Genomic DNA, 27,949 nt, shown 5'->3' on the forward strand with positions numbered 1-27,949 from the left:
AGAGAGAGAGAGAGAGAGATGAATACATTTATACGAGGTAATGTATATGTACATGTGAAGTATACCCTGCTGTAAAGGTTTAAGACATCTCACACATTTACAGCAGGTCGCAGTAATACAGCCCAACCATTCAAATAACAGAACAAGAAGCAATTAAGCTCTACAGCTATAATACATGGAGCTGTACATTAACCTTAGCATGCTGCACCACACATGCTATATTGGGTAACAGGGCAACAAGCTGGTTGACAGCATCTATGGTTACCAAGGCACTGCCCTGTGTGTGGAAAAAAACACAGAAGAAATAGTAGCATAGAGAAAGACCCTGTAAAGACCCTGGCAAGCTGCAAGTGAGCGCTGACTGCACTGCGTGTGCGTGTTATGATTGATACGCATGTATCGTGATTTGAGAGACAGAGCGAGAGAGAATGAGAAGGGGGGAGAGAGAGAAAGAGAGAGAGAGAGAGAGAGACCGGCATATGAAATGTGTTACCATGGTGCCCACAACCACAGTGATTTCCTAGCAATCTGCCGCGTTGCCATGGGAACAATAATCTCACCAGAAAGAGAGAGAGTGAGAGAGAGAGAGAGAGAGAGAGAAAAAGAGAGAGAGAGTATATCTTTCGTACCCAGAATGTTGCCCCCACACCCCTCCATCTGTCCCTCACTCCCTCTCCCTCTCTCCCCCCTTCTCCTCTTTCCACTTGCGGGTAGGCACACGATACACAAGTTCCCAATAAATCTTGCTCTCTATAAATACAGACGGATCAATATAGAGACATGATAGAACGATGTTTGCAGAAATTACCCTTTCGCGCTGCTCGCGGCACTTATGACGACTGAGTTTAGGAGCTGGCTGAAGGAACTGTTCCTAGATCAGCTGGCAAGAGCAAAGCATGCATAGAAATAATACAAAATATAACTGACTGACTTTCTTTTATAAGTACTGATGCCATAGTGGTAAACTGCAAGATCGATATCCTGCGTTCACTGCACATCCTACCAAGTAAAGATACAAAATAATGAAGGAATGCTCCAGCGTTTTTTTACTCTGGTGTCTGTTTGCCGTAACTGTAGCATACAGTCAGTTACCACAGACAATGCTTTTATTGAAGTTATTGAGTAGTTGCTGTATTCCACCAGTAAATGTTTATGTGAAACATATTTTTGCGAATCACTTTCAGGATTCGTCAGCCAAAGCTATTTGTAACTGAAGCTGTACATGATTACAATTCATTCTTTCAGAGATGGGACTAATTTTCAGCAGAGAGGAATTTGTGGTAATTTGTTACCAGTGTAGTTGTGTGGGTAGAGTCTTTTTACAAGCTTTCCTGTCTGATCGCGCACAGCTGGAAAGCGGCCAGAACTACTTTTTCCACTGCGTTGCTTTAGTGTTCAAAAGTTGGATAAAACTTCACATGAACAGTTTTAGTTCTCTCATGTCTCATCCATCTCATTTGCGCTATACAGTCATGTATTTAAAACTTAGCAATGACCAATGTCTTCTGTTATAGGTGAGTTTTAAGTCAAGAGGTTTTCTGCTCTAAGCAGAGAAAATGCACATTGAGATTAGGTTGAAAAATGCTGGAGTACGCCTTTAATGTGGCCTTTGGAAAGACACTAAAACAGGTTGGCCAAAGTGAAGCGCACAGGCCAAAGACGCCCCAAAAGGACGTTTGATTTGGCCCGGCAATATATATATATATGTATATATAAACACTGTATATTACAATTTGTTTTGAATGTGAATGTGAAAAATGTGACTTCAAGCTAGAAGGCAAAAACATTATTGACTTTAATGTAAATTAATGTGAAGAGAAATTTGGAGTGGTGTTTTTTATCCATTCTGCAGTAGATTTTCACACAATGTCAAGAACTACTGTAGCTGTTTCAAATTTACCACATATGCTGACCATACAAGAAAATGTACATCCAATAAGCTAGCTAGCTCCAAACAGAAAACAGGATATTGTGACCAGGAGTCAGAAACTACTTGATGGCACTTATGATAATAATAACAATAATAATAATAATAATAATAATAACAGTTTGTGTTGTCTTTAAGGCCTTTGGGCCCATTGCAATTATGCTCACACTGCACTCACTGTGCCTTTTAAGAACAGAAACCTGCATTTTCGTGTAGTTCTATGGCCTCAGATTCATTTACTGAGGTGAGGTGTGTTTAGCTCTCTAAAAAAACAAACAGGAACCTATTTGGACCCCTGTAGGCTGGGCCATGTTTAAGAAAGAGGGGTTTGCAGGAAGTGAATAATAGCACCCCACCCCTTCCACAACCAATGGTAATACCCACTCACGCTGCCTTTTTTTCTTAGCGCAGCATCTACAAGAGGGCGTCACTAATCTCCGACTGATTTGGAATGACAGTCACGAGGCGGCATGACGACATCACTACAGCAGAGCAGCTAATCAGGATTTAGGTAGCTGTGATTTCTGCTCCAGTAAAACGTAGGATATGACAACACAGCTGTAGTGGCTGATCCTGCTTTGCTGCTCACAGGCAGGGTGTGTGTGTGTGTGTGTGTGTATGCGCGTGTGGTCCTGTAGGCCTCCCCTGGGGACATGGTCTGATGATTTCATGGCATTCCCCCCACAACGTGCTTTAAGCCTTGTGTAAGTAAGGTAATTAATCTACAGTCCACAATCCGCTTTAATTAAAAATACATACACCAGCACATGTACACTCAGGAGACAGACAGACAGGCAGGCAGGCAGACAGACAGACATCCACCCGCTTCTGAGCCAGGGTGGGTTAGCATCTTTCAGCATTGGCCCGTAGTGCGATAAAGTGACTTATTGAGCGTGCAGGGCAGTGGTTCCAGGGGCCACAGCCTGGCCCCGAGTTCACCCGTGCTGGCCTGCTGTCTGATTACAGGCAGGGCACTTCAGAGAATATACAATATGCTAAATATATCTTTTCGTGATTGCATTGCTGCTTATTACATTTCCAATATGACTTTCCATTTATTAAAATGCAGTGAAAATCTGACAAGATGTAGTTAAAGACTTGCCTGCATCATTTTAGCTGGGTTTAAATGCAAAAGTTTGGGCACTTCTGGTTAAACTGCATGTTTTGTTGACCTTTAAAGTAAAATCAAAAAAACATATCCTATAGAGAAATGTAAATTTGTGTACAATGTGTACAGAGAACATATTCCTTCATACTTCAATGCACAATTACAGTTAATCTGCTGAATGTAACATATTGGGGAAAAAATAAAACATACATTTTGGACTGTGCAAAAGTTTTGGTACTATTTATGCCCTGTTTGCAATGAAACAAGTACTGAATATCCAAGATATGCTCCGAAAAGTATATTGTGTATCATGATAAAAATATATCATGATAACGATAAAACAATCATATTACCCACCTCTAGCCTAAACAATTACCAATGTTTTAGAGTTGCTATGGGCAGATAATTCAGATGCCCAAGACGTGAACACATAAACATGCACAGATACAGAGGGGCTATGACAGAAACATGGAGACGCGTGCGTTTGCACACAGGGGTAAGATGTAACACAGGCAGATGGAGAGACGAGTTTTGACAGCCAAACAAACATCGCAAAGGTAAACAGTGAGACATACACACAGAGAAGAACACATAAACCCTGTTCAAACTCTCTGTCACTCTGTCTCTCTCTCTCATGTTTACACACAGCTCTGCTACGTCTGCCCTGACCGTCCCCTAGACCTCCACAGCTATATGCCAGTCCTGACAGATCTACGACAGCATGCGGCGCGTGGGCCAGAATGACAAAACACAAGCACGGAACGTCAGCTTTACTGGCCCTACTGCCCTGAAAACAAATCGTTTAGGTCCAGCAGGGGTCAGAGAGTAGAGGCGCTTTCATTCAAGCCAAACTCATGATACTGTTACTGAGCCATAGCTGCACAGTGTTACTGTCATATTAGAGGTGGGCAATATGACTATATTTTTGATATTTTATCATTATCGTGATACTTTTATCATGACAAACTATGCTTTTCTGAGCACACGGCACATTAAATCCTGAGCCCTTAGGATGTATTTGAATTCATCAGAATTTACACCAAACACATTAACATACATTTAGGGACCCTTGAATTAGAAACTGAGCCCTTAATTTCCCCTTAAACACAGTAGCCCACTCCTTAATTGTTCCTGAAAAATAACCCCAAAAACATATTTTAAATGGATAATTAAGGGGTTATCAAGGGCGTAAACATGTAGCCTATGGCTAAGACTACTTGAAGAAAAATTATTATGACTATTAATCACAAATTCTTAAAATGTGTGGTTGCTTATATGTTTGAGATTTCATTACTAAGAATTTTAAATGTACCTCACAAGATTTTTTTTTTTTGTGGTGTAATGAAGATTTGATAATCAGCAAATGAAGTAATCTTTAAATATTTACAATCTCCAAAATTTTCTAAGCAACACTTTAATTAATAAAAGACAAAATTAAAAGTATTACCAGGGGCTAATTCAAGTGACAATTTCCTGTGTCTAAGAGAAATATTCAGTTTTTTAGCCCCTTATTAAATCTGAATCTATGCACAAATCTTCCTTGATTGTCTAAAATATTTAAGGAACGAAATAAGCTGTTTTGGCCCTTATTAAATCCTTATTAAATATTAATTTGGATCAGTTAATCTGTTGTGAAATATTGACAGTTAAAAAAGCTGCTGTTTTTTTCAAATATAAAAAAGGGTTTGATATGACAGCAATGATGTGTAATGTAACATCATATATGCAGAATTATACATATAAAATGTTCAAAATGCTTCTAATCTGTTTCCTTCATTACAATGAAGTTCATCCATACATTAGTACAACAGCCTACTAACTAATTAATAATTCAGCAAACACTGGAAATGTAAATTTTTTTGTTTCAGTGGTTCTGAGAGCATGGCGAATCAGGCAGTGGCCTGGGGCTCAGTAACCGCAGCGTCAAAAGTTGTAGCAGAGTTCTTTTACATTCTGCTGTTTCACAACAGATGTAGCTCCCCAAATCCCAAATTTAGCGTTGAATATTTTACAGGGTTTATTTTGGGAGGCGAGTGAGGGTGAGGATGAAGCCTGTGTGTGTTCAGAGAGAGAGCGAGAGAGAGAGAGAGAGAGAGAGAGAGAGAGAGAGAGAGGAGAGGGGAGAGAGAGAGAGAGAGAGCAACAGAGAGAGACGCAGAGAGGGTAGAGAACCAGAGGAGAGAGAAGGGGAAAGAGAACCAGAGAAAGGGGGAACCAGAGAGAGAGAGAGAAAGGGTAGAGAACCAGAGAAAGAGAAAAAGGGTAGAGAACCAGAGGAGAGAGAGAGGGGGAAGGAAGAGAACCAGAGAGAGAGAGAGAGAGAGAGAGAGAGACAGACAGAGAGAGAGAGAGACAGAGAGAGAGAAAGAGAGAGAGAGAAGAGAAAGAGCAGGTAGATGAGATGAGAGATGGAGAAAGACAGAGAAGAAAGAAAGAAAGATGGGGAATAGGAAGAAATTCAAAGACAGAAAGAGCAAGACGAAGAAGAAAGAGAGCACAGTGTGAGAAAAAAGGAAAGAAAAAGGAGGAAAAGACAGAAAGGAGACAGAGAGAGAGGAAAGAAAGGGAGAGTCATGACAGAAAAGGAAAAAAGAATGAGAATGAAGAAAAACAGAGTGAGAAAAGTGTGACAGAAAAAGAGACAGATGAGAGGGTAAAGAAACAATGCTCGCTCTCAGGAGTGAAGCAAGACGAAAGTTAAAGTGAGAAACAAGAGAAAAAGCAAAAAAATCTGTAAAGAATGCTCCAGAGAGAGAGAGAAAAAAAAAATCAAAAGATAGAAAGATAGAGGGAGGGAAACAAAGAGGAGGACGAGAGAGGGTGGAGAGGGACGAAAAGAAAGACGGGAAGGGAGAAAGAGAGAGATAAAAGCGAGGGAGCGGCTGAGAGAAGGCCTGCTCTGTTCTTGTTGCGTCTCTCTAATCCAGCTTTGCCCCGAGCGTTCTATTACCGACGCGACGGCACATCAAATGCAAGGCAGCGCTAAATGCTAATTAATAATTAGCAATCAATGCCCCCTCCGTGCCCAGTGTCAAGCGGCAAAACAAAGCCAGGCGAAGCTGCTGGAGTGAAAGGTGGGTTTTCACATTGGCATTAAAACGGGGGTGTTTGTGAGATCACAAAAGCCGAGATAATAAGCAGACACGTCGAGCGCTGTCAAAATGTCAAAGACAGTGTGTTAGGAAAAGAAAGAGGCCCCCCCAACACGCACATATACACACTCCCTCATCCATCCTTTCAGTGTTGTTTTACTGCCTTCACAATACATCACAGAAATAGTAAAACAGTATTCACAACAATCTGAATACCAACACCAGCACTGACAAAAAATACACATCACACCAACAACTACAATTCCATTAGAAAACATGCACTGAAGTAAGTATTATATATTAAAAATGTAATCATCTTCCTTCGGTTTGAGGTCAATGCACATTTAAGGTAGCTACATTTCTTTGGTGTTTCAATGGTGTTTTAGTTTTTCGCCACTGCTTAATGCAAAATCCTGAAAAGGTTTTCTCCACAACAGCAGCCACTATCTGCAAGCACACGATTTGTACTGTCACACAAAATAAATGATACGTGATAATCTAACATCTCTAATCCTACATCTCCAGCATCAGCAAGCAGCACAGCGACAGGCAACCAGTCATTTCCTATAAAAGTAAATGAACTGTAGTTGACTTACAGCAACAAGCAACTTTGCAGAGATTTATGCAATTGAATTATAATGTGGTGAAGCGTCAATTTAAATGCTTGGGCAGAAAATTCCTTGGACCAATCGTGGACAGACTGTCTAAGGTCTCCAGTCTCCACTCTTCGAACTTTTTGGTTCTACCAGGATTTCACTCCAATTCCCAATCATGTCACATAAAAAATGCTAGAGAAACTTAGAAATCATATAAAAGTGCATGATTCAAAACACATACAGAGCTGAGACACTCCACAGAACTTCAATCCTAATGGGCAGAGCTAAACTGCAATAGCCAGAACAGGTGAATATGCAGTGTTCTCCACAAATATTGTTCCCCCTGAAAATCATGAGCAAAACAGGCTGTAAAAATATATTTCTTATTCTTTGGATCTTTCATTTAAAATATTAACAAAAATCTAACAATGTTATCAAAAAATAAATATTTTTCTCAAATCTGTGTGTCACAGTTACTGCCATCCCTTCATTTAATACTTTGTGCAGCTCTGCATCTTTTCCTACACTGCTAATGTGTGAAGAACATATGGCAAAGGATATGAGACCTCCGTACAGAACCTCTCCAGATGCTTCAGATTCAGAGCTCCACACTGTGGACTCTCCGTTTCAGCTTATCCCACAGGTTTTCTATGGGGTTTAGGTCAGGAGACTGAGGTGACCATGGCAAAACCTTAATTCTGGGGTCAGTGAACCACTTTTTGTGTTGATTTTGAGGGGTGCTTCGGATCATTGTCCTGTTGGAACATCCAAACTGTGGCCAAGCTTAAGCTTCCTGGCTGAGGCACGCAGGTTTGGATTTTATTTCTGCTGGTACGTGATGGAGTTTCTGGATCCCATATATCCAAATCAGTTGTCCAGGACTTTTGGAAGAAAAACAGCCCCACAAAATCACAGACTAACCACCATACCTCACAGTGAGGATGAGGTACTGCACGTGTCTACACCAAACTCACCTCTGGTGTTTGTTGCCAACAACTTTTATTTTGGTCTCATCTGACTACAAAACCCACTGAAAGTTCCACTGAAAGTTCCAGTAACGTTTGGCAAACTGGTTCTTGACAGTAAAGGCCTTCTTCTGGCAACCCCACCGAACAGCTTGTGGTTATATAGGTGGCGTTTGATTGTGGTTTGGGAGACGTTCTGACCCCAAGACCTAGCTAATGTTTGCAATTTCCCAGCTGTGATCCTTGGAGACTCTTTCTCCACTCGAACCATGTGTGTCATCTCACATGTATTTCCCAGTGAAACAGGAAGTCACTGACCATTTCCAGTGTTCCTAATCGCTCAGGTGGAAACCTGTGGTATTCTAAACAGCTCACAACATGTCAACTACTTTTTCAAAAACCAGACATTGTTGCTGTTTTTTTACTGTGTTTGTGTTTATTTGTATTTTTTCTAGGATTAGGTTAGTGTTATGTAAACACACACTTTAAACAACTTGCTTAGGGGCCTACAACTTTTGCACAGTACTGTATAGCCCCTTTTAAGCTCTTAGCAGTTTAGCTCTGTCTATTCATGTTGAAGTTATAAGGAATATTATACCCCCGGCTGCTTTTTGAATGGGGCACAGAACAGGACAATTATCAGAATAGAGCTCATTTACACATATCGGTCTTAAAGAACAGTAAAAAAAAACATCATAAAACCACATAAACCAAATAAGTGGACCTCAGGAAAAAATTTAAATACAGGAAAAATGCAGGTCATGGGCTTTTTAACTGAAAAACAGGTACTCTCCACAACAACAAGAGCACAGCTGGACAGTCAACAATTCATACAGAAAGGCAAGCTGAGTGTCACGATTTAAAAGATCTTCATTAATTTGATACCAAACATGTAGTAACATTTTCTAGTTGATATTTGTAACCAACTTGTGTGTTGTTTTTTAATGCACTCTTTTCTAAGCTTGCCATGCTTTCTGTCAAATGCAAAGAAAAGCGTTCAATGTTTGTTTGTATTTAAAAAAAAGATTAGTTCATTTCCTCAGCTTGCTAACATGGATAACAGTGATTAGATAGCCACCAATGATATCTGCACCAGATGAGAGTAGCCACCAATTTCTATAATGCTAAGTATCAATTTCTTTTATTCCCAGCAACATCAAAGTTTTTTGAATGAACGGTTTCTTTATCAAATTAAATAATAAGAACACAGAAACGTCAGCGCAACTATTCACATGACACAAAGGGCAGTTTGTTTTATTCCAAAGGTTGATAGCAACTGCCCTAGTAAATCTTAGCGCCTGCATCATTAAATGGAAACGCTGCGGCACTTGTGCTCGAATTTATATTAGGCCAGCTGCGGGCCGTCCTGTGGGCGTGTAAATATAATAGACTGGCATCAGTATAGACAGTAATCACCAACAGATTAAGCACCCATGTCTCATGTGTCTTCCTTAAACTGAAAGCCATTGCTAGAGGAGTTACTTGCTGTTAGATATCAAAACATTCATCTCTTTGACACTTTTCATGCTCCTTTTAGTAAAGGAGTTAAAGTAGCGTGTAAACACTGTTAAACTGTTAATGTCACTAAAACCAACACATTTACATACAGTCATATCCAAGAGTTTGAACTCTCCTTGTCAAATGACATGTTTTGCTGATTTGTTGAAGTGGAAATAAGTTATTACACATTATATTATATACTTATCCTCTACAGGAAACAAATTAAAATATGACATTATCAATGCTAGTGCACAGTTTCTATTCATTTGCTTTACTTAGAAAATCAACACAACATGTAATTTGCCAAAACGTCTGCATATGACTGCACATCTGCCTTTTCAGCCCCTAGCAGTTTAGCTCCACCCAATCACGGTAAAGTTATAAGGAGTGTTTCAGGCCAGACTACTTTTTGAATGAAGCACAAAACAGGGAGCCAATCAGAATAAATAATTTACATTTATATAAAATTTACATATAATTTACATACATCAGGCCCAATATGAGAAACTTGCTTAATTCTAAAGGATAAGGAGAGGCTAAAAAATGACACAAAGGTGGTTTTTAAGTGGCCCTCAGGAAGATACATGAAGTACAGCAAAAATTTAAAATATATGTCCTTAAAGAAACCTTTTAAAAAAACATTTTTGTCCTCAAGGCCTACAATATTTAAGCAGAGCCACGATAGGACTCATGTCTTTATAAATCTTTGCAGATGCGCTGGATACTTTATATGATTGTTTGCCGTTTCAGAGCATCTGCTATAAGAATAAACGGAAATGGGAATGTAAAAAGAGGGAGGTTGCTTTATTCAGGTGTTCAGGGGCTAATATATTCATAATAAACTGCTCTGCCTGCAGTTTGAGGAGGAGCGATAGGCGACCCGCAGAACTCACCCGAAACGCTCCCCCTCAGTGCTACCCATGGCGCTGGGTAACAGGCTGTGTAACGGTAATAAAAAGAATAGCGACTCCCGTTGAGGTCCTGAATGAGCTGAAACGTTTCTCCGCGCAGATGCAGGCGCCTCCATTATGGGGAAAAGGTTTCTGTCGATGTGCCGTGGTCATCTTTAAACACATCGTGCCTCGTTCTTTTATATTCAGCTCATTTTCTCCTGCGCCTTTCTGTTAATGTGACCAGTTGGAGATGCACCTCTGCATTTGATTCACTCACTTCAGAAAATCGCATTCTTGCTGACTGAAATGTTTTGTGCATTTCTCTCCTTCATATGAGACTGAGTTTAACTGTCAGTGTCCCAAAAAACACCTCAGTGTCAGTCAGTGAGGAAAGTTAACCCTTAGACAATTACTTTCATTTTGATATAGCTTTTAAATATTATTACATAATTATATGCAAAATTACACAGTACGTTAATAATGAAATCTATTTAAATTCAGTTTACATTCTGAGTCATTTTTTTCATTTGTTTCAATGTCAAGAAATGATAAACATAGCAACAACGATAACGGATTGTTTTTCTTTGTGTTAAACAAAGCTATTTATCAAGTTCAAATCATAAAGAAAAAACTTCTCTTCTACTTACAAACACACTGACACATGTAATGCATTTAATCTACTCGAATCAAATGTGTTCATTTCAAATATTTAGACAGTTTTTTCTTTCAGTTTATATTTGAAAACTAAAATCAGTCACTGATGTGTGGTACTGTGATATACACTACTCGTACAACACTAGCTGTTGGAACATGGCTGTGAAGATCTGAATGCATTCAGCCACAAGTACATCATTGAGTACTGATGCTGATGATTAGTTCTGGAGTACAAACACCATTCAAACTCATGCCAAAGGTATTGGATGGCGCTCCATCACTCCAGGGAGCTCAGTTCCACTGCTCCAAAGCCCTGAGGGACTTTATACCCCATCTAGCTGACGCTTAGTATTGGGCATGGTGTTCTTGCTCATGTGCAACTGCTCCAGAGCGTCCCATTCTATTGGCTATTTATGGAGATTATATATGCTGTGTGTGCATAACTGAACATAATGAATTCACTTAATAGAAGGGGTGTCTGGATATTTTTGGACATACAGTGCATTTTATTCATAAGGAATTGATGTACTCATTTAAATCTGTTCAATTTGATGCATTACTTTTTTCAGTGTATGGACCGAAAGTTCAGAAAGTGACTTTTGACACAACGTCTCCACTTGATTTAATGTACTATAAGTGAGAAACCATCAACTCCTTACATTCATGGACCCACTGGTGGGTGATCCTATGAAGTAATAATAATAATCATTTTGTACTGTTTTCCACATAGTTATTGAATGATAAGCCTTAGCGTGGGTTCACTTGGATGTGTTTTTTGCCAACTAAAGTGCCTTTTTACTATTGTTTTCTGTGGGCGAGGTGGCCTACGTAACAAACTCAAAGCTGTGAAGTACCCTACGTAACAAACGTTTTTCTGTGTTGAACAATCAGATCAAACGTTAGACAGGCCTTCAGTAACTTTGCAGTCACTGGGTACCCAAAACTGTATGATTTCACAGACCAAAATTAGCACGACATAAATAAAATAACAGTTTTTTAAAAAGTGTAGCTTGCTTTTACTGACAGCACCACATCTGCTAGTTTAACTTGCCTTAAATTTTGGGTTCACTGAATTCAATAACAAATTTACCGAATGTAGACAGACAATAATAAGTTAACAGAATGTAAGATAGACTACTGTGTTAGCTTACTATTAGAAGTTCAATGAATTCAAAATTTGAAGGCCACCAGGTTATTTACTTTAAGTTAAAACATCCAATCATTTTCCCCAGTGTACTTTCTAAAAGGGCTGAGAAGCTTTCTGTCTACACATATTAAAACAGCAGCTAGCTACTACAATTGACTGAGAGTTATGATGTGCAACCAGGAGCAGCGTTCAAAAAAAATACACTGTTAACCCCTGAAAAAAAAACAGACATCAGAAAAAAACACATTGGGAACTCCACCTTAGGATGTGGACCTTTGTGAATAAAGACAACTATAAAAACTAAGGTATATGAGTAATAGCTTAGAGTTAACCCCTTAAACTGTAAGGGCTCGTATGTGGGTTCAATTCCTCACTATTATACCTACTTAAATTGCCTATTAGTTTTGCAGTAGTTGCTAAATATTTCATAGTAGTTACTACTGTTGGTTAATAAGTCTTAAGATTTATAACTAAATAGTATGTGTGCAATTTGAAGGGTTAATATTGTGGCTTTAGAGCACGCCTGTGTTCTGTTTAGTTTAAGTTTAAGGGTGCCCAGTTAATAAAATGTTTGTGCATGCTAGTTTTTGGTCATTTAGTTCATTAGAACTAAATGGCACTACACTCTGTTTCCCCTTTCGTTTTTGTACACTCCCTCTGAGTAATGACCAGTAAAGCAGAGGTCTGGACCCAAACTTTGATTGTCTAAGTTTCTTGTGAGAACCCCCCATGTTACAACATCAAATGACACCAAGTTTTGTTGTTGGTGGTGATGACTTCTAAGGGTTAAAGGCATGATCTAGTATACAAATGGAGTTCTTTAGCCTCTGATGGTCTATAACAACATCGTTTTCAAGCACACTGGCAAACAGGAAATGGATTTCCACTACCATTTAATTTTCTGAGCAAGTAAATTAGTTGTCTCTAATGGTGCTCTTAGTAAATCTCGTTCTCAGTGTTTTCTCTTTCTCTCTCTCTGTCTCTCTCTCTAAATTGACCAAGACAAATTGACTGTAAGTCTAAGTGTTTCCAAGAGAGGTGTGTGTGTATATATTAGCGTGTTTGTGAGTACACTTGGTCCATTCCAAAATCATTACACTGACTATCAATTCTGGCTAAAAGCACAAAAAAAAAAAACAACACCAAGAGACACCAACAAGACTTCCTATAAAAATCTTTCTAGTGAATAGGTATGAGCCTGTGTGTCTGCGTGGGTGGGCGTCAGTCTGACTCACCTCAGCACTTCATTGGGGTTTCCTCCCTTTGTGCCTTTCTTGTCGGGCGCACCGTGGCAACCTGACTTCAGCAGCGTGTGTGGACCTCGGTCCAGCATCATGGTGGAGGTCGCCATGGCGATGATGGCCACGGCATCACGCACACGAGCCTCCAGCCCATAATCCCACTCATCATAGGACACGGAGATCAGACCTGAGAGAGACAGAGGGAGATATTTACACTATATAAAAGTGTTTTCAGTTAAACCTTTGTGCTTTGGTAGGTTTAAACTGTTTTTATTCCCATCAAAGATACTGTTCAGTTAAAATGAAGAAAAGCAAAAAACAACTGGTCAGATGAACTAAAGCCCTGTTCCATATGTTGCAGCATAGTTCGCTTCCCCAGTTTTACATTATTAAGCATTTAACCTTTTATACCACATGCCATTTCTGTTATGCTCTAAGCTGTTTCTTCATATCGTACTGTACATGTAACAACATTTCTGGGACTGTAAAAATGCACTGATGTATGGCAATGCATGCCGATTCAGCTGCATCGGTTTGGTTGAACTGATCAAGATTGATAAAATTGAATAAAGTGAGTAATATCTGCTTCAAAATTAAATTTCTTGCCCGGAACTGAAACCGAAAATAATAACAAACAACATAATAACAAATAACAACATAATAACAAACAGCTTAAAAAATAAACTAAAATGATTTCACTGTGCAGGCTACAGTGTCACGAAATCCACCATCCAAAGCAATGACTTCCATTAATTTCTTGGTTATACTTAATTATTATACTTATAATGTTTTCATCAAATCAAAAACTGCGACTTTCCAATCTGTTTTTGTGGTTTCGCTGTATTCTGAGCAACGCAGGGAATGTAGTATTTTCATAGTCGAATAATCTATCAATTACTGAAACGAATAATCGATTATTTGGATTATGAATCACTACATTACCAAATAACTTTCATGTAGTTTTTAGCTTTTAAATTTAGCTTGAGGTTGTTTTATACATTTGCTAACTAACAATGAAGACAATAAATATGAATAACATTCAAGCATTCACTGTTTTAATGAATTTTCCTTCTAACACAAAAGATAAAAAAAAAACTTCAATATATTTTTCCTGTCAAAATTTATAACCAAGGATGCGCAAAGTAGCAGCAATAAAATACAACAAAACAATCCGTTTTTCTTTAATCAAATAAATAAATACAGTCTAAATTTAAACAGTGCAGTCTGTGCTCTGTTCATTCTGCTGTCTGTCTACACTTTACTGCAACTAGATTCTACAATCACAGGTCTTTATTGAAACTGAGGAAAGTCAGCATCTCTCTGTGCTCCTGTGAGAGTCTGAGAGCGGATACTCCCCGCTGTAGAGGAGACGCGCTCTGATGGAGCGGATGGGAAAGTGGTGAATGTTTGTGGCGAACTTCTCTATGAACAGTTAAATTAACGATTTTGTGAAAACATTTCATTTCATCGGTAACCCTTCGTCCAGCTGCCCTGTGTGTTCACGGAGAACCACCTCCTTAAACTGTCAGCGAGTGGAGAACGGAAAACTGTAAACGCGCTCCTGTGTTCTCCGAATCTGAACGCACCGGTGGCCTCGACGTTAAGACGACGATGTAGTGTTGAAACTGTGAACGTTATCCGGAACAGAGTCGCTGTGAATAATAGTTACTCGCTTCTCTGTTCCAACTCCATGAACGATTCCAGAGAGCAGCATTTCGAAACAGAAAACGTTACAGCTCAGCTCAGAACATGAGGTAGGACGGAATTTAACAATAACATTTTCTAACCAGCTCGCTACCACAACTATCGCCGCGTCCCAAACCACACACTTCTGTACTTCACACACTACACTAATAAGTGCACTTCTAACGGTATATGCGCTATTTTTACACACTATTTATTGTGCTACTATGCGGTTTGGGACGCGGCGTATCTTACCGAGATGAATCTTCTTCACCCAGTGAGACAAGTTTCCTCTTCAGATGCTACAGTATGGAGGATGAGCTCCCATAGCCAGCTAAGGTCGGCTTTACAAACAGCACGACTGATAACCTTTGTTTCTGAGTTTAGCTCTCACACATTTGAGGATTTTGTTCTTGAGGCTGCCACCGCGCTGTTGTTAAGTCTCCAGTAAGCGGTAATGCCAAAACGTTTCTAGTGAGCGCGAGAAAGACGCGTAATGACGTCACCAACTAATCGACTATTAAATTAGTTGCCAACTAATTTGGTCGTCGATTTTAGTCGACTAAGTCGAATAATCGTCGCACCCCTGTTTTAAAGTGGTACCAGTCCTGTAGCGGAGTTCATGTGTGCCATACACCCTACTGATGCTTAATATAAACAGATAGTAAACCGCTCGTCTAATGTCGCCCATAGAAATTAAGAAAAAGTTCCAATGAGCCGATATTTTCACTCTGCTGCTGCTCAAATTGTTTAACTACACAAATGTATGCTAACTGGCAGAACAAACAGTGATTTTAATCATTATATCTCCTTTTGATTAACATATATTTTTTTTTCTTTTTTAAGTCTTAGATTTTGACACTTTGCTGTAAGCCTGCTCGCTAGGTTTCCCCCATCACACAGTGCTAGTAAGCAGGGAGGGTGAAGGCTAGCATGCCGCTTCCTCTGACACGTGAAGCACCAGTGCATATTTTTACTTGGACACCACTTGGGAACCCTTGTAAAATTAATTTAAAGAAAAGCTTGGAGTATTGATTTGATTGCCTGTGTATCACTACTGTGTAAAAAGTAAACAGATACATTAGTGTAAAATAATTGTGAATAGAAACAAAATTGAATTGTGTTAAAAATTTTTTATGTGCTGAATCGTTTCCTACAAAAGCATAACTGAATCCAGAATTGTACCCAAATCTTTCCCATTCTTTTTTGCATTCTCTGTTCTATTTTTTCCTTTCATCCTTTTTCCTCTCTCCATCCCCTTTTCATTCGCACCTGTAGGAAAAACAGGTGGCACGTTGTCTGCATCCCCCGCCACCAGTGCTGGTACGATCCAGGTGTAACCGTATCCAGTAAGGCCGACGGAATGTGCCACCTCGAAAATGGTGGTGGCCTCTTCTTTAGTGCAGTACAGCAGTATCACAGGGCTCTGGAGCTTCTTCATCTGGTTTTGAATCTTAGAGTCGCCGTCATCCACCGACATGTCCAACAGCAACACCTCCTCCAACTCCCAGCCCACAAAACTATTCTCTATGGTACTCCGAACCTGTACGAGGGAAAAAACAGATAAGAACTACATTTCCCACAATGTAATTAACAAACCGCTGTAAAATCATAAGACATGGCCTCTCATAGCTTATTGCTCTATATTACAACTCCCAACAAAAAAACTGTTCTCTGAGATGCTAAACCTCTGCAGAAACGTTAAAACCGCATTTCCCGAAATGCAACTAATATGGCCCCCAGTTCACTCTAACTATACTATATGGTGCGCTTAATCTACATTTCCCACTCCACAACTACACCAACTGCCAACCCACACAATTGGCTGCATTCAAATCTCCTTGGAATTACCGTAATTACAAGCTCCCAACAGAGGAAAAAACCTTCAAGTGTCACTCTGAGCCGTAATTACCAGTCGGACGCCCAAGCAAGGAAACAAATTGTGACGTAAAATGACCAGCCGTTATGTCAACGTACTACAAACATGGCTCAAAATTGTATACTTTTTTCAATAAGTACTAGTAATCGACATGTCAAATCACCTTTTCCATTTTACATTGTGCAATTACACTCCAGTGCCCCATCAATACCGAGCAGTGAGTGAATTAGATGGAGGAAATCGAATTTTAAAGCAGCACTTTGAAATTTATTAGCTTGTCTTTACGGTTTTGCAAAAAAGAGGTGCTTCAGATAAGCATGCCATCGTAACTGTTCTATATGGTACTCCAGCATTACTCCAGCAAGTAGTCCAAACTCCATTTCCCACAATGTGTCTCCCTATCCCCAAGAAACCTGTTTTCTGTTGATCTCTGCAGGCGAGACAGTTACGGAAGTACACCCTGTTTATGCGCTGCTCCATTATAGAAATGACAAATATGTCTGCAGTAGGGCCAGTTCTTCTCCACTGCTTTCTTATCTGTGAGATCAAGAACAGCCACAAAAGAACGTTTTTTTTTTTTTCAACAAAGTGGATAACAAAGACACTGTGATATCTCTTGATTCTTCCAGACATGATTTCAAAGACATTTGGACTGAGACATCATTTTGAGGTCAAGTCATCTAGGCAGTAATTGGTGCCATGAACAATTGAAGAGTCAAAACTAAATTCTAGATCAGGGCTTCTCAACCTTTCCCATCCCAAGACCCACCTGTGTATAACTACAAAGCATAGTGGCCCACAGGAAAACTAAAATCAACTTTTAAAAATACAACTTTATATTTCTTTTCTTAAATTCTGTTACTAAAAACCTGAAAATTAGGCCCTGAAAAAGATCAGATTGGCCATTCTCGTTTTCATTAGGTTTGCAAAATTTGTAGGTATGTTAAAAAACATGAAACATGTTAAAAGGCCACATGGTTGTAGTGATGTTAAAAAGGGTGAAAAAGAATAGAAATGTACAAGGTAGATGTGATTTGGAGCTGTAGTCCATCGTGTTTTTATGTTTTTGTGACACAGTGAAGTTACCGGCCTAAATTACCGCCTCCCTCTGAGGACAGGCTTGCAGACCACTAGAGGGTGCTTCACGGCCCACTGGTGGTCCTCGGCCTACAGGTTGAAAAATCCTGTTCTAGATAATCTGGGAGTTGCTTACAGTTGGGGCAACATGCATGTAGACTGCCTGTGAAAAGTCTGGGGACAGCGTGCTTTCTTTTGAAATTTCCCAAGTAATGTTTGTTTTTTATTGTACTTTTAAATTAAGTAAAACAAATACCTGCAAAGTTAACAGAAAACAGCCTCTAATACATGTATATTTTGCCACAGTCATCTTCATATTCATCCAAGTGTCTTTCTTGATATGAAAAGTAAGATTTGTCTTAATAATAAATTGACAGTTTTCTGTCAGATGCACATATTGAATATGTTTTGGCACAAAAGTAGTTTAAACACCTGAAAAGTTTGAGTGACACTATAAAATGTGAGCGATTTGGCATTTCCTACTGTTTTACTACTGTTTCATTATCGTATGTAAATATATGTTATACTATTTAATTTAATTATACATACACATACACATGTATATGTGAATATATAACAATATATATGTCCATATCATGTACCCTAATAAGAATGTCCTTAATTAAATATTTGAATATGATAACAACAAAAAGCATGTTTCTAAGTTCTATGTTGCTGAAAAATTAAATAAATAAATAAATAAATAAAAAAAAGTGGTCCTGAAAAAAGACATCTTTGCATCTTTCTCACCCTGTTGACAAAGTCTTGGTATCCAGGGTAGTAAGTGGTGACGATAGAGAAGATGTACCAGTCGTACTCTTCCATAATGTTGAGCATGACGCTGGCCTGCTGCTCTATCGACGGCCCGAACTGGAAGAACATGGAGTGGTCATCCTGCAACAAACAAAGGCCACAATCATCATATGAATACATGAATAGGAAAGAAGCTGTTAAGCAGGTGACTATTTTTCATTCTTTTATTCATTATGCACTAACTGCTAATCAGTGTTGGAACAACACCGCATTCGCAAGGTCACATTTAAAAGGATAAAACAGGGCCACTACAGCTTATACAGTTGAGACAATGTGGCAAAACTGCATGTCAAATGTTATTTCTCACATGATTGTGCATGCATTCCAAGGAATGCCTGACCAATTGTGCAAATCTAAAGGCATGAATGTAAAACTAGTGTTTACTTGATGCCATAAGAAAACAGAATTTGGTCATTGTGCCCCAGAGGTAAATGGTAGATTCAGTCAATTTTAAAAGCCCTTCTATGCATGTAATATGTTGTAAATGCATTCTTATCTGCAATGCACACCAAAACAGGGGTGTGTGTCCACATTGTATGCATTTGTATTTTGGCATCCAAGCCTATAAATTACAATGCCTTTGTTCATGTGTTCATGCATCATTTGTTTTTGGGTCTTGGCCAGTGAACACAATGTTTGTGTGTAAGTATGCATACGTGCCAGCAGTTGACAATCCAGTGTGTGTGTGTGCGTGTGTTTGTGCACAAAATCAACCGTATGTGTGTATTCGTTATGTTGCTCATGACTCATGTCGGACTACCTCCCTCCCTCTCTCGGTATGTCTCGTAGGTCTCAATGCTCCGCTCAACATCAAAGCCCACTACCCTGGAGTCCACCCCCCAGGGGGCTGCAATGGACTGATCCGTTACCTTGATTCGGCTTTAATGAGGTAACAACACTGACAAGGCGGGAGGGGGTTAACGCCGACATATCTAAGCTTCCGACATTCATTCCGGAAGAATCAGCAGGCGTCTATGTGAAATCACTCACACATGCTGCTTTCTCGTCTTCACCTATACATTAACACACGCTAAAGTGCACTCTCAACCTCACACTCTTCTGACCTTGGCTACTTCTCCGGCTCCAAAGTGCTGCTTTACTTTACCTTTGGGATAAGTTGAATTGCCATCTGTGATCCAGAACTGATCATCCAACATCAGTGCCTGACCTCGCTAATGCTCTTGTGGCTAAAAGCAATCAAATAGTCACAGCAATGTTCCAACATCTAGTGTTGCCTTTCCAGAAGAGTAGAGGACGTTATTTCAGCAAACGGAGACAAACTCCTGATTAATACCCTTGATTTCAATATTTATATTATTTATATTTTTGATTATATTATATTTAGTAACACATTAGTAATACGTTAACCTAAAAAAATCATTATAAATTAAACCGCAATTAACACACATCCGACACATCCATAGTTGCTGGTATGAGTCAGAGAGTGTTGTCCTCTCCATAAACAGCTCTTTTGATAAAAGTTATGTCCAGTTACTGCCATGATAGATTTGTTTATTATTGAAGTACATTGAATGTGTAACATTAAAAAGCAGTACACACCACTGTTGCAGGAATACCAGTATTATCAGTAATGATAGCATTGGAAGACGTCTTCAGCGGACTATGTTCACAGGAGAACTATGGATACATCAACCAGCAGCAAACTAACAAAAGAAATAGCACACTGGAACACTGCAATGTTAATGGGGGTGCAACAATACTCAAACAGGATGTGCTATTCATAGGTAGATTGATTGGTATTAATGAGCCCAAAGTGTGCCAAGAAAACATTCCCCACACCATTACACCACCTCTACCAGCCTGGACTGTTGACACTGTTGGCAGGTTGGGTCCATGGATTTGTGCTGTCAGCGGCAAATTCTGACCCCACCATCTGACTGCCTCAGCAGGCTACATTTTTTTCATTTTTCAACTGTTCAGTTCTGGTGAGCCTGTGCCCTCTGCAGCCTCAGTTTTCGGTTCCTGGCTGACAGAAGTGGAACCAAATGTCTTCTGCTGTTGTAGCCCATCAGCCTCAAGATTTGAGATGCATTCTGAGATGCTTTTCTGCTCACCACCAGAGTTGTACAGAGTGGTTACCTGAGTAAGTGTAGCCTTTCTGTCAGCTCGAACCAGTCTGGCCAATCCCTGTTGACCTCTCAGACAACAAGGTTTTTCCATCCACAGAACTGCTGCTCACTGAATGTTTATTCTTTATTGCACTGTTCTGAGTAAACTCTAGAGACTGTTGTGCCTGAAAATCCCAGGGGATCGGCAGTTATAGAAATACTCAAACCAGCCCATCTGGTACCAACAATCATGCTGTGGTCACATTTTTTCCCCATGATGCGAACCTTGCCTAAAGCTGCTGGCCTGTACCTGCCACACTATATATATATATATATATATATATATATATATATATATATATATATATATATATATATATATACTGCTGCTGTCAGAACAAAACCTTGTATCTCCATTTGTGTCATTTTTCTGCTTTTGACATAATTTAAAATGCCTGTTGGCCTTTGATATTGTGTGTAAATGTCATACTGAATGGACCCAAAGAAATGACCCAAAATTCGGGTTCCACTGACTTACATTAAAAGTAAAATATCTTTTTTCCTTCTCCTGTAAAGTTATCACTATGGAGATATAAGGTTTTGTTCCAACAGCAGTGATATATGTATGTATAGCTAACAACTTCTGGTTTCTGTCTTTCCCTCCCTCAAATCTCTTTCTCCATCTCTTTGCCAGTTCACGTTCTCCTCTCCATCTCTCTGCATTCTGCTAACGTTGCAACTCCTGCACATTTAAACAATGATTGAATCCGCAGACCCCCTCCATTCACCCTCTTTACTGTGTAATATGCTGAAGTGGCCAGCCCTGTCATTCGCTTCTCACTCCTTCCCCGGCCAGCCCTAGACAAGCCGTGGGATGCTAATAGCCTTCAAAACCTTACTACTAATTCCCTGTTTCTTTTCATTTCTCTCTCGCACTCGCTAATAATCTAGGCGAGAGAAAAGAGTAGAGTGTCCCGCAGTGCTAGTATATGAGTGGAGTAATTCTAATATCAGACATTATAATGAGGCCATTAAATAATTTCTCCAGCTAGTCTCTCTGCTGCTGGGTAGGGAAATCAAGCTATGGCTTGTGACGTTCGTGAGGGAGTGTGAGCAGAGTGCGGCATTAAAATAGACCAAAGAGAGATTTGTACACGACAGATAGTATCAATTCAGGAGGACAGAGCTGTGGGTACAAGTTATTCATCGAGTGGACAGTGCTAAAAGGGTCAGTTTTACAAGAGGGCTTTCAATTTTGCAATGGGGTGTGTTTAGTTCATCCGGACAGCTTGCAGTATTAAATGCTTAAAAAATGGCTTAACTTGAATGAATGGCTGTAGAATCCTTACTGTGGTTCTAGACTGTTCTACAACAGGCAACTGTTAGAATCTCCTTCAGTTTCTTCACTGACTGTGGAACATTAGCTTAAAGGATTTACTGATATTTAGTAGAATCCTTTCTTCCCTCTAACCCCATAACATTTCCTGTGACACTGGCTGCCAAACAATCACAAAGCATAACAGATCCACCCCCATGCCTAACAGTTGGCAGGGTGTTCTTTTATTGAAATTCTTCTCTCTTTTTCTCCAAATATACTTTTGGTGATTGTAGCCAAAGAGTTCAATATTTGTTTCATCAGACCACAGCACTTGATTCCAAAATGCCTCTGGCTTATCTAGATGTTGTTTTGCATACTTTAGATGCTGACTTTTGTGATGAGATCACAATTAAGGTTACCTTCTGATGGCCCTTCCATGTAGATGATGTTTGTGCAACAACACTGCATAGTGGGCCTGTGCATCTTGACTTCTGTGCCAGCCAAATCTTCCTGTAGTCCTTGGCAGTGATGTGGGGGTTTCGCTTTGCACACCTGATCAGTCTATAAGCAGTTCTATCAGAGAATTTTCTGGGTCTTTCAAATCTGGTCTTGACTTCAACAGTTCTTATTTTTCCTTTCATAATGACATTTCAGATTTTTTTGCTTAGATATTGTTTTAACAGCTTTCGCTGCTTTGTAAGAGTCTTATTCAGCCACTTAGATGAGCCCAAGGTTGTTGAGTTTAAGCACAACACCCACAAAATCTATTAAGTTCTGGAACTGTCTACACCAATTTGGATTACATCCTAAAGGGTCAAATAAGCTCTGAGATCTTATAAAAAACAGTAACACTGGAGGATCGACTGAAAGGATATTCAATGTATTAAAGTCAGCAAATAAATAGTAATTAAACATTACATTTGCAGACATGTCATATTTAGGTTTGCTCAATGCAACATGCATCCGTGTTACTTTTTTCACTTCAAAATCAACAAAATGATTGACTGATCATGTTAAGATGATTACAAAACGATTAATAAGGGGTGTCTAAACCTTCATGTATAACAGTACATAATACTGTGACATTATAAATGGAATGCATTCTAAACACAGTGATGTGCCTGTACGCTTCAGAGGGTTGACTTGCTACATACTGAATGAGTCACTTTATGAAAATGCTAAATATTCTAAAACAATTTCTTTGCACCAAACAACCCATTTTCAATTTTGTTGTTCAAAAGATTTACATGCTACAAAAACAACTGACAAAAGAGACAAAATGTCTTCTTCAAGTTACAAAGATATCATTTGCTCCACACATAAAAAGTACAAACACCTACATTGGGTAGCCTACATCCTACTTTGGAAAAGCAAAAGTAGCACAGAGAGTTTCACCCCCTCATAGGCAACAGGAGCTTAAACTTTATGAGTACTTCTGCACGTAGTCTCTAGGTAGTAGAGGTAAGTAGAGGACAGTGTAATCCTTCTGACCGTTGTCATTTTGGTTGTTGATATGCCAACATCAAATACAAAAGTGATTGGTAGAGTGAGTTTATGTTATCAAAGTTTAAAAACGTTGAAAAGGGGCAAATAAAATGATGTTTGGAAGTATACATGGATGTTATACATCCCAAACACAAAAAATGAATTGTGTTATATAATATATAAATATGTATATAATACGTTTTGCTAAAATATAAAAAAAAATCCTAAGCACACAATTAATTAATCAATTTAATATTTAGTTAAATCTTGAATTACGTTTACATGCAAGTTACACTCTGTATTAACAGGTTTGAGTCGGTACTTTTAACGTTGTAGTTTGTTTCGTGAACTAAATTTTTACTTTCAGTCTAATAAGACTGTAAGCACAACAATAGCAATCAATCAAATTTAAATCATAATGAAGGAACATACAAACACAAATGTGAGGTCAATAATGTTTAGAATCCATACTACAGACAGAATGTCTCTGCTTGATTCAATAAAGAATGAGGAAAAAAGGGATTGTTCTATGATACACCCTCAAATGTACTAATCGTATAATTAAAATACAACCTAATCTGGGGATCTACTGTGGTTTCAGACCAAAACCTGATCTACTTTTAACTCAGCAGCTGAAGCAAAACTAGACCAGCGCACCATCGCTCAGTCCGGGCGCTCACCATCGACCGCTGCATCAGCCCCTTTAGCGCTATTAAATGCAGCCGGCGCAGGGTCAGACCAGTGAGAAGGAGTCCTGCTCTCCAGAAGGTCAGTCTGACCATTAACGAGCACTACAGCCATGAGCTTGTTAAGGCTGACAGCGGTCAGTGAGCTTGCCATACACCACCATAAATGCAGCAAGAAGGAGCAGCTTAGGCTCTGATTGCTATAAATATAGAAAACAGCTTTTGTACATTTATCTCAAAGCCACTGGAGACAGACTGAAGAGTGAGCCTCAAGAATAAACCAATATAGATATGAAACATAAAAGACAGAAAAAACATCATATTTATATATATATATTTATCTGCTTTAGAGAAGTGCATCATGAGAGAAGCTATATAGAGAGGCCTTGCATATAGAGAAGGCAGCAATATTCAAATGAGATCCCTTAACTTATCATAATGTTGTTTTTATTAGCTAGTTTTCTCACCTCTGGTCAAATGTTTTGTTGATTTTCTGAATAAAAATGAGTTAATTCATCCAATCCAGAGAACAAATTCTGCACATTTTAATACACAATTCCTGTTTATTTGCTGAATTTAACATACTGGGAAAAATAATCCCAAACAAATGGAACAAATCCATACAGTGGCTGGAGTTGAAGTTGAGAACCAAACCTGTGTTCTTCTACCTTTGTTGTCTGGCTCACAATGCCTGAACTACCTTTTTTTTTACCGCATATAATACATATGGGACATTATTACAATAGCTACTTACATATATATACAGTTATATACGCAAACGTTTGTGTGCCATTGGTGAAAAGTGAAAATAAGTACAGACATCCTCCTGAATTTAACATATCAGAAAAAAATAAAACATAAAATGTGACCTGTGCAAAATGCATGTTACACTGAGCAAATAAATGTAAATTGTGCATGAAAAATTGTAGGAAAATGTTCCTTGTAGAGAATGTGGTAATTATTTTTCACTTCTTATAACCAACACATGTAATTTGACTGCCCATATGACTATTTATGTAATTCAACAAAAGTAAATTAGTTTGGTGAAAATAATGCAGGCCAAATAATGTCACAAATAATAGCAATATGTAGTAATATAATCACAATCCTGCTATTTTGTCAACATTGTGCAGCCCTAGAACCCATTTCACAAACTACTTCATCACATAATAGCACACAATAGCCACAGACTCCGTACAGTACTGCCATGCAATATGGAAGTATAGTAGATTCAGCACAGAATGCTGGATATGCCTGGGATCTAGTCACCAGATGACTCACAACTACTTGTGAGGCAGGAGAGAGAGAAGGGGAAAGAGAGACAGAGACAGAGAGAGAGAGGGAGAGAGAGGGACAGAGAGAGATAATAGGCTTGCTCATCACAAACTCAGCCATCAAAGCATTAGGGGAGAGGTGGGCAGCAACAGCGGTCTTCCGCAAATGAATAGTCCATCTTTTCTGGTTTTACCCCAATTAGGCCCACAGCACTTGGGGTGAAGTAAGTATTCTCTTTCAACGTATAACGTATTGTTAAAGGAAGGTGTTTCAAATCCACAGAACTAGAGACAGCTGAGCTGACACCAAATGCCAAGACCTTCAAGCTTTTACAGACTGTGTGAAGGTTTCTTAGACACATTTTATAGTGCTGTGAAAGCCTCAACACGTACATAGTGGAGTCAGACCAATGAGGTAATTAGCGTATGGGAGGGGCTCCAGAATAAGGAAATTAACTGCAAAAAGAACTGTGTTTGAATGAAGAAAGGTTTGGAAATGGAGTATAATAACAAATAGTTTAATGTCCTTATTTGGCTTCCACTAATATATTTAAAATGTTATTTGATCTATGACGATTCTTTCATGAAGAATGATTACTTTGGCCAGGGTTTGGTTAGCAGACACATCAGACACTTCTGTCGAAGTGTAGATTCTAAACTTTCAACTGCTACCACATTTGTGTTTGTAAGCAGAAAAGGAGGTATTATTAAAATTTGCATCAGATGAAAAGTTATTGTTGTGCATACAGCCTTGTTCTGCAGAAAGAAAAACACTGCAAATTATTGCCAGTTTTTTACTGCGCTGTATTCACCATTCTTAATTGTAATCAAGTTAAGATTAAGCATTATGGGATATGACTGTTAAAAGGCATAAACATTTAAAAATATGTATTTTTAGTGCTTTCATTCTGACAGGTTCAGGTTTTGTTATTTTAAAGACTTAAAATGTTACACTGCCTTTTTTATTGTTTAAATTCTGCAACACTTGCATATTGATAGTGCCAGTTTTTGGCCATGTTTGTGCAAAAAAAAAGCAGTTAAAATTTCTGTTTATTTATTTATTTATTTTTGTTTCACTTTTGACATTTGACATTCTGTGCATAGAGCAAAAAAAAGGCTGAATAAATATGTTCATTTGTGCTGTTCTTTTAAATTAACATATGTATAGGTCTGGTAAAATTAATATTTAATTTTTTATATGTAAATTCACAGCAAATTACTAGCTACTGAGTTGCATTACATTTACAGAGGATTACGGTAGTTACAGGTTATTACTGTATGAGTGCACAGCAGAATAAAGCTACATCACAGTAATCTTATGGCTCAGTTGACTGTGAAGTCAGAGTAAATAGTTGCTACTTTACTGTTATTTACAGTTAATATGGTACAGTCGATTACTTTGAAAGTAATGCAATTAACACTACTTTCACAGTGAAATTGTTTACAGAACATCCTTTACAATTTTGCCACATTTCTTTAATTTCTTGCTATTGAAACAAACACAAAAATGTCAGAAGTCTTAAAGACTTTAAAACTATCACTGCAAAATGAAAATTGAGAGCCAATTTAATAAACTGCATCATTTATGACATAAAACAATGTAACTATGGAGCAGTAAAGCAAATAAAAGTAATAACCTTTTTTAAGGGTTAATAACTGATTGAAATAATGTTTTGAGGATTGCTCCAAATGACTTTTTTCAGATTCTATTGTGATGGCCACCTTGATCTATTTGGGATCAAGTTGGCTTATTACCACATGCAGTGCATTATGTAATCTTTCAATCATTTCTCACACTGAGTCACTCATTTATTTCCATTCTTTTATAATTTTTTAAATTAATTTAATTATTTCCTCATTTCTTTCACCACATTTTTCAACCTTTTTGTCTCACCACTTCATTAATCGTTTATGATAACATTACACAGGCCTACTCTCTCAACCTGTTCCTCTTTTGTATCTTCTTTTTTTTATCTCATTCTCTCGCCCTCTTCTAATCCTCCTCTCAGAACTAATTCTTTTCACTTCTTCCCTATCAGTCAGCTCATCCTGCTTCATCATCTTGGCCTACCTTTCTTTAAGGACCCCCATCAGTCTCTAATCAAACGCACGCCGAATTAATTACACGTCACATGCGAAGCATAATTAACGCCAACGACCTTCATTCCCATCATATTACCCCCTCCCCTCCATTCTCTTTTAAATCTAATTTTTAAAAAAGCTTGTCTTTGATTGAAACATGAAGCTATTTCCGTCCAGCGGAGATAATTCATTTATTTTTCCCTCTCTGCCTTCCATCTTCTCTCTTTCTAGTCTTTTGTAGAAGCGCCAGAGGGATGAACGAGGACACTTGAGGCAAAAATGATGTCTTCTCACCTGTTTTCCTCTGTGTGCACTTACAGTATATCTATGCTATCGATACCCATATGTTCACAAACTATAGTTCAACTTTTTGAGAAGACTTAAAGGGAGCATCTGCATAATTCAAATCATTTCACTGTAGAGAAACATACTGACTGATTCCTTTTCAGTGTTGGGCCAA

The 27,949-nt window shown here is 38.7% G+C and overlaps 1 protein-coding gene across 1 annotated transcript in view; it reads right to left on the reverse strand.

Annotated features, from left to right (window-relative positions):
- Positions 1–27,949, reverse strand: part of grin2bb (glutamate receptor, ionotropic, N-methyl D-aspartate 2B, genome duplicate b) — a 110,603-nt gene that overhangs the window by 35,810 nt on the left and 46,844 nt on the right. The window contains exons 2-4 of the mRNA XM_036563466.1: positions 18,513–18,656; positions 16,079–16,349; positions 13,118–13,310 (exon numbers count right to left, since the gene is read on the reverse strand). Of these exons, the coding sequence (XP_036419359.1) occupies positions 13,118–13,310; positions 16,079–16,349; positions 18,513–18,656 (608 nt within the window). The remainder of the gene's footprint in view (positions 1–13,117; positions 13,311–16,078; positions 16,350–18,512; positions 18,657–27,949) is intronic.

This window comes from Colossoma macropomum, unplaced genomic scaffold (genome assembly GCF_904425465.1).
Source record: "Colossoma macropomum unplaced genomic scaffold, Colossoma_macropomum, whole genome shotgun sequence".
Lineage (NCBI taxonomy): Eukaryota > Metazoa > Chordata > Actinopteri > Characiformes > Serrasalmidae > Colossoma > Colossoma macropomum.